Source organism: Gossypium hirsutum, chromosome A11, assembly GCF_007990345.1.
Source record: "Gossypium hirsutum isolate 1008001.06 chromosome A11, Gossypium_hirsutum_v2.1, whole genome shotgun sequence".
Classification (NCBI taxonomy): domain Eukaryota; kingdom Viridiplantae; phylum Streptophyta; class Magnoliopsida; order Malvales; family Malvaceae; genus Gossypium; species Gossypium hirsutum.
In genome coordinates, this window is record NC_053434.1 from 9,512,570 (window position 1) to 9,520,737 (window position 8,168).

Consider the following 8,168-nt stretch of genomic DNA (forward strand, 5'->3'; position numbering starts at 1 on the left):
TTATAATTTCAGAAAAAGAGGACTATGTTTGCTTGCTGAGAAAGTCCCTTTACGGTTTGAAACAGTCACCAAGACAGTGGTATAAGAGGTTTGAGTCCTTTATGACTTCTCATGATTTCAAAAGAAGTAGTTTAGACAGTTGTGTTTACTTTAAGAAAAACAGTGATGGTTCTTTTGTGTATCTACTTCTTTATGTTGATGACATGTTGATAGCAGCAAAAGATAAAGGAGAGATAAGAAAGGTTAAAGCCCAACTAAGTGAATAATTTGAGATGAATGATTTAGGACCAGCAAAGAAGATACTTGGTATGGAGATTCTCAGAGATAGAAAAACAAGTAAATTGTACCTAAGTCAGAAGGGGTACATTGAGAAAGTTCTTTGCAGGTTCAATATGCAGAGTGCTAAGCCTGTTAGTACTCATTTAGCAGCCCATTTTAGACTTTCATCGGCCTTGTCTCCACAATCAGATGATAAGATTGAGTATATGTCACATGTTCTATACTCTAGTGCAGTGGGATATCTCATGTATGCTATGGTTTGTTCACGTCCAGATTTATCATATGCAGTCAGTGCAGTTAGCAAATATATGGCAAATCCCGATAAAGAACAATAGAAAGCAGTTTAGTGGATTTTAAGATACTTACGAGGCACTACTGATGTTTGCTTATAGTTTGGAAGAACTAAAGATGGAGTTATAGGGTATGTTGATGCTGATTTTGCTGGAGACCTTGATAGAAAAAGATCTCTCATAGGTTACGTCTTTACAATCGGAGGTTGTGCAATTAGTTAGAAAGCCACTTTGCAAACTACAGTCGCTTTGTCTACCACTGAAGCTGAGTACATGGCGATTACTGAGGCTTGTAAAGAAGCTATTTGGTTGAAGGGACTATTTAGTGAACTCAATGAAGACCTTCAAATCAGCACAGTATTTTGTGACAGTCAGAGTGCCATTTTTCTTACAAAAGATCAAATATTTCAGGAGAGAACAAAACACATTGATATTCAGTATCATTTTGTTCGTGATATTATTGCTCGTGGTGATATTGTTGTGAGCAAAATTAGTACTCATGAAAATCCTGCAGATATGATGACTAAGTCACTCCTATAACCAAGTTTGAGCATTGCTTAGACTTGGTTGGTGTTCATTGTTAAAGTTAAACCCTTAAGGGGTTTTATGGAAGAGGTGGATAACTTGTTTATTGAAAGTTCGCGATGAAGAATTTATTCATTGAGAATTTGTGTCAAGGTGGAGATTGTTAGAATTAAGTGACCCAAATTCTTATTTAAATAAAATACGATGGAAAATAAAATAAAAGTAAAATCCATATAGAACTAGACTTCTTTTATTTTATTTTAGAATAAGGTTTTTTAAACCTTATTAAACTCCATCTATTTTATATTGATTAGGATAAGGTGTTTCAATCCTACTAGAATATGGTTTTGCAAGCCTATAAATAGACATAGTCTATTCCTCTTGTATTTGATTCAAATTTTTTGACATAGTGAATTTTCTTCTCCTCTGCCCGTGGTTTTTTTCCCGAAAGGTTTTCCACGTAAAATTTGTGTGTTCTTTATTTTATTTTATTTATTTTATTTTATTTTTTCACTGGTTGCCTTTATGTTTAAACAAGAATAAGATAAGTATAATATTTTCCAATTGAACTTATTAAGCATTCTACATACTTACTTTAGTTGTTTCATTCTCTTGTAGATCGTCACCTTGCGGAACTCTCGAGTCGGATCGAAGAGAAACTCACATTATCATCAAATCAGTAGAGTTATGCTCATTTTGATTAAAGTGTTGTGGCATGTATATAGGATCAATAGGTCACTTGAATTGTGAACATAATGTATGTACCAAGAAGATAATTTTGGTAATGTTTGTGTTGCACATGCTAGTTTTTTATTTGAACAAGTTAATGCTTGGTTTTGGATGCTAAATTGTTGAAGGACTTATAGTGCATGTTTAGTTATGTTTGATGTTATTAAAGATAGTAATAATGCATTTGTATGAATTGTTATGTTAATGATTGAAAGGTGAAATTGTTTAGGTATAATGAGTTGATGAGTAAATTAGAATTGGCATGTTTAGATGCAAAGGAAGAAAAGCGATTCACTTATATTTTGGTTGCATCTAAAAGAAGTTATATAAGCCTTCGATTTTTCATATGACATAAGTAAAGATACATTTGAGTTTAGATGATCATCATGTTGTATATAACATGTTAAATGTTTGAGTGACATGTTTAGGTGATTGAATTAGCATGGTATGGAATGGAACGAAGATGTTTTTAATTGTTAAAAGATGTATGCTACATTTAGGTTGATTTGCAAATGGTTGAATTAGGTACCAAAGGAGATTTAAGCTAAAAAAATAGGCGCCTTGTCATGACAACCAACTCCCAACGTTGCAACGTGAGTTGATAGAGAGTGACGTCACAATGTTGATGTGCGTGATCATGTCGCGACGTGACTCACTGAGTTAGCAGTGTCATGACGTGGAGATGGTGAAGTCGCGATGTCAGTCTAAGAATTTTAAAACTTTACAAATTGGTCTTAATTCATGCTCAAGTTAACAAAAGAGCTCCCATAAGCTCACGTGGGATTGGATTTGATTATGATGCATATTTAGATTGTGAATGATAATTGTTTGCTATTGTGATTGGTTATACGTTGTAAAATTGTCTGAAGTTGCTTCGATAGCAAACGTAACATCTCACAACTCGGACTTAGCGGTAGAGTCAGATGAGGAATGTTACAGCATTATTATTAAAATTGATAATATCATATCAATTAAAATAAATCATATATATATTATATTACAAGATTTAAAATAGAAAGCTGACATAAACAATTTAATTTGCTAACACGTGGACAACTTACTTTTATGTTAAATAAATTATATCTTTGAACAATTTTAAATTTAAATAAATAAAACAAAAACCACCAATTAATATTTTGATTTTATTTTCCTGGAGAAGAGTTCCATATACCATTATTTACAATCTTAGGGGAACATGAGCTCAGCAATAATATTCAAAAGCATCATCAACAAGCGTCTAATTATTATATAATTACCATTAAAATATTTAAATTATAGAAGTCATTAAAATATAAAAAAATAAAATTAATTTTTTATAATTATCATTAATTGAATATATATAATATAGTTTGAACCTATGAAGATAATTATTGTTAAAAACATTCAAATTATGGAAATAAAATTAAAATATGAAAAATATAAAATTTAACTCTATTGTACAATAAAATTTTCAATAGAAAATTTATTTAAATACTTCTTTTATTTATCCTTAACAAAAGACATGAGCCATTTTTTGTTTAGTCAGTAAATAATAATGAGGGAGATGATTAACATGTTGGAAAAAGGGGTTTGGGTCCCAAAACCTAACTATCCTTATCAAGGTTCAAAGCTAGCTATCTTGTTTGGTGCCCTGAAATTTGCAGCGGTTAAACAAATAAAAACAAAAACAGAAAAGGTCGAAATTGATGGAAAAAGGAAAAACAAAAGACAAAAAATGGTAACGCCTTTGGCCAAACTTTATCTCTTTCTCTTCCTATAAGAATTGGATACCTTCGAAATTTCGTACTCAAAATCAGCTTCTCTCATTCTCTCTTTCACTTGATAGATTGAGCTTCTTTAGGTAATTGGCGTCCTTCTTTTTCTTCTTCTCTCTGCCTTTGAACTAAAACAAAAGAAATTTTTTCACAGATTTTCAAGCTACAGATTCCCCATTCTAATTATGTTTTATTGAAAAAATCTTTTTTTTTTTGGGTTAGTGTTGTTCACTTTCCTTACTTCAGGCACTTCTTTTAAGGTTGATTCTATTCATTCATTCAAATTTGGCTATTCGAATAAAAAAGAAGCAACTCTGAAAAAGAGACTATCCAAAGCTCAAAACTGAAGAAAAGCAAACTGAAAATCACAAGACATAAACCAATATCGGTTTAACCCGTTTTTAACCGGTTCTCAACAGTTTATCTAATTTCCGTTTTATAAGGGTGATTGGACCGCCAGATTTGTTGGTTCTCAGTTCAACTAGTTGGTTTGGTTCAGTTTCGAAAATGATGAGTTTTAAGTTTTGGAAAAGTTCAAATTTTTGATACAATTTGCATTTCAATATCCGTTCTTTACTTTCTAGACGGTTATAAGTTTGCTACAAACTTCTTCATGGTTGACAATGTTGACCATTTGCCAAAGAAAATGTTTTTTTTTTTTTAAGTTCCAATTATTTATTGTTGTAGTTTTTCGTGATTATACAAGTTTTGCGATTTGCCTTTTTTCTTTTACCTGAATTAATTTCTTTTTATTTGCACTTACCGACGTGAAATACAGGTTCCATCTTGCTTGTACTTGGCTGCATAAAAAAGGAAAAAACTAGTGTAAAACTTTGGTTTTTTTTTTTTGGAGAACTTGATAGTAATTTGCTTTTTCTTTTTCATGCTTTCCAATCAGTTCCTTCAAGGGGAAGTTAGATAGTGATCATTTCATTGTCTTCTCTTATTTTTGCTCATAGTTTCAACGATGTTGGAAAAGATGGAAATTCTGGACGTTGAAAAGCTAGTAGGAGATTTCGAAGTAATGACCAAAGATGCTGAGAATGTTCAAAGACAGACTTTAAAGATGATTTTGGAAGAAAATGGATGCGCCGAGTATTTGCAGAATATGGGCCTCAATGGCAGAACTGACCCTGAAAGCTTCAAGGCTTGTGTTCCTCTCGTCACTCACAAGGACTTGGAGTCTTATATTCAAAGAGTTGCTGATGGTGCTTTTTCTCCGATTCTCACCAGAAAACCGATAACAACCATTTCTCTCAGGTACTTTCTACCTCTTAGTTTGTTTGCTATCATTTGATTTCCAAGACTGACAGCCTTTTATTGAAATTCGCAGCTCTGGCACTACTCAAGGAAAGCCCAAATTTGTGCCTTTCAATGATGAATTGATGGAAACTACTTTGCAGATATACCGTACTTCCTTTGCTTTTAGAAACAGGTAATTAATTGAATATACTAGCAGTTTCCCTTTTATCCACACCTTTATTTTCAACTTCTATGATATAGTGGACATTAACCAGATTTGAAATACATGTGTTATGCCCACAGCCCACCATTAAACAATTTTTTTGGTTGTTATTAATTTGTTTCTATTTTTGGAATACAGAGAATTTCCTATTGAGAATGGGAAGGCTTTGCAGTTCATTTACAGTAGCAAGCAGAGCAAGACCAAAGGGGGTTTGTTTGCTGGAACTGCAACCACCAATGTTTTTCGCAATTCGCAGTTCAAAAAAGCGATGACAGCAATGCAATCTGAGTGTTGTAGCCCTGATGAGGTGATATTTGGTCCTGATTTTCACCAATCTTTGTACTGCCATCTTTTATGCGGGCTGATTTTTCATGAGGAAATTCAGTTGATTTCCTCTAGTTTTGCACATAGCATTGTTCTTGCATTTCGAACTTTCGAAAAAGTTTGGGAAGAGCTCTGTGATGATATAAGAGAAGGGGTCCTCTCAAGCCGGATCACTTTACCTTCTGTTCGATCTGCTATGGCCAAATTGCTGAAGCCAAATCCTGAATTGGCTGATTTGATTGAGAATAAATGTTCAAGATTAAGTCATTGGTATGGATTAATACCAGAGCTGTTCCCTAATGTTAAATACATTTATGGGATCATGACTGGGTCCATGGAGCCTTATCTGAAAAAGTTAAGGCATTATGCTGCGGATGTGCCTCTTATAAGTGCTGATTACGGTTCTTCTGAGGGGTGGATTGGGGCAAATATCAATCCAAGTCTACCTCCTGAGTCAACTACTTATGCTGTGCTTCCTAATATTGGGTATTTTGAGTTCATTCCTCTGAAAGAGAATGTTGAGGAACACATGCAAGAAAATGGTAATGTTTCTTTCCTTTCCACGGAGCCAAAGCCAGTGGGTCTCACTGAAGTTAAGGTTGGTGAAGAATATGAGGTTATCATCACAAGCTTTGCAGGTACCTTAAATATTTACCTTGTGATTCAGATAAATTTTCTACTTGATTTGTGTATAGCCATTTTGAGGACATGCAATTTTGGTGCAATTCTTCTCCTTCCTGTGCTTTTTGTTTTCATAACTGCTTGCATTGTTCTAAATAAATTTCTTTAATTCAGACATTTCAGATCTAATTGGTTAAGACAAAATCGCATCTTGTTCATATAATCATGAAGTAGCTATATCAAACAGTACTTATAATTTATTTGGCTTTTCGATATATCTTTCTGTACATGCACATGGTTCTTTGTTGGTACTTTCCTCAAAACTAGGAAATAGAAGTTCTATTTTCAAGAAGACCCATGTGTGCTATGCGATATTTCCCGTTGCTTCGTACTGGTAACTTCTGTATCTTAAATGCAGAGATAAAACTCATAAATGAAGGAGACATAGACATATCTGACCCATCATGTCTTCATATGTTTCTTTATTTATATAATTTATTTCTATCCAATTTTTAAAGTAAGATGGTATATGGCATCCTTTTTAGTTTTACTTTGTTATCCTTCATTCTTTTATCATATTTTCATGCCTTCTTGACTGGACCTTAGTGATTATGCTAGTGAAGTTTTTCTTAATACACTTTTTATCTCTTGGTTTTCTCCTTTCTGAAATCATGCAAGTACACATTCATGGTTGTCTAATTAGTTGTCATCTCAAGCTACATAGAGGAGGTCAATGGTTTTTTAACTATGTTAAAGTTTTTATGATATTAAGGATGGCATTAGTTAACAAAATAATGATGTAATGAAAAGGATTGGATGGATATTTTGGTCAAAACTTGTGTATTCACTGATTTAATAATTAAAAGCATTATGGCCAAATGGATGCTTTTAGGGTTTTGCATAGGTATTTGTGTAGAGTCATATAAAAGTTTAGAAATCATGCATAACAAAAAAAGTAAGTTAATCACGCTCATCAAACTTAAATATAATACTTTTAAAGATGTTTGGTGGAAACTTCTTGTAGTTTAGTCATCGGCAATCGAGTACTGGTTGGCAAGTAGTTGCATTAGCCATATTCTCTATATTTACTTGTAGATGTATATGTATATATTCAACATTAAGTATTGAGCTATTTGAAATGTTTGTCATGTTAGTGTAATTTGTTGGTTGTCCTTTTTCATGGAAACATTGTAGCATGTATTCGTATCTATTTACGTCCTAGTTTTTAAAAGAAGTATAATTCCCTAAGTTTTTAAAAGAAGTATAATTCCCTAATATCGTTTCATGTAAATCCCAGGTTTATACAGGTATAGGCTAGGGGACGTGGTCAAGGTTATGGGCTTCCATAACTCAACCCCGGAACTGAAATTTGTTTGCAGGAGGAATCTCATGCTCACCATAAACATCGACAAGAACACCGAGAAAGATTTACAACTTGCCGTGGAAGAAGCCGCCAAGTTAATTGCCGAAGAAAAGTTGGAAGTGATTGATTTCTCTAGTAATGTGGACGTATCGACTGACCCAGGTCATTATGTGATCTTTTGGGAAATTAGTGGGGAAGTAAGCGACGAGGTCCTAAAAGAATGTTGCAATTGTTTGGATCGATCTTTCGTGGATGCAGGCTATGTTAGTTCACGCAAGGTCAATGCCATTGGTCCCCTCGAGCTCCGAGTTGTTTGGAAGGGAACTTTCCATAAGATTCTTGATCATTATTTAGGATTAGGAGCTGTTGTTAGTCAATTCAAAACACCGCGATGCGTGGGGCCAACAAATAATAAAGTGTTACAAATTTTGTGTGATAATGTTGTCAAAAACTATTTTAGTACTGCTTTCTAGAATGTAAAATTTTATCGTATTTCTATTTATATATTAATAAATAAAGTGCGTTTATTCGCTTAATCATCATCTTACTAATGCAACATCATTTGATTTTTTGTGGGTCTTGTCATATAGGCCCCATAGTTGACTTCTAAGGTTTGGTGGTTGCTGTCCGTGGTAGGTTAGACTTTAATCTCAATATAATTGCTTGAATCCTTATATTTGTTTTTAATGGACATGATGAAGTAGGACCAACTAGGAAGTTTAAACTTTTTTATTTTAAAAAATATAACACTTTTAGGGTATGTCGGATGGAATTAAAACTATCTTCCAGTGGAAGTGTGGATTGAGTATAAAAATTGG

General features: G+C 33.3%; 1 protein-coding gene across 2 annotated transcripts; it reads left to right on the forward strand.

The window, feature by feature from the left end:
* Positions 1-3,506: 3,506 nt before the first annotated feature.
* LOC107909788 (jasmonoyl--L-amino acid synthetase JAR4) lies at positions 3,507-7,886 on the forward strand. Of its 2 annotated transcripts, XM_016837440.2 has the most exons (5): positions 3,507-3,663; positions 4,537-4,837; positions 4,911-5,012; positions 5,181-6,004; positions 7,285-7,886. In XM_016837440.2, the coding sequence occupies exons 2-5, from the start codon at positions 4,545-4,547 to the stop codon at positions 7,821-7,823; spliced, it is 1,758 nt and encodes a 585-aa protein (XP_016692929.2). In that variant the 5' UTR covers positions 3,507-3,663; positions 4,537-4,544; the 3' UTR covers positions 7,824-7,886. The 2 variants fall into 2 exon arrangements, with proteins under 2 accessions (XP_016692929.2, XP_016692930.2); XM_016837441.2 differs by lacking the exon at positions 3,507-3,663 and having other exon boundaries at positions 3,704-4,837.
* The last annotated feature ends 282 nt before the right edge of the window (positions 7,887-8,168 follow it).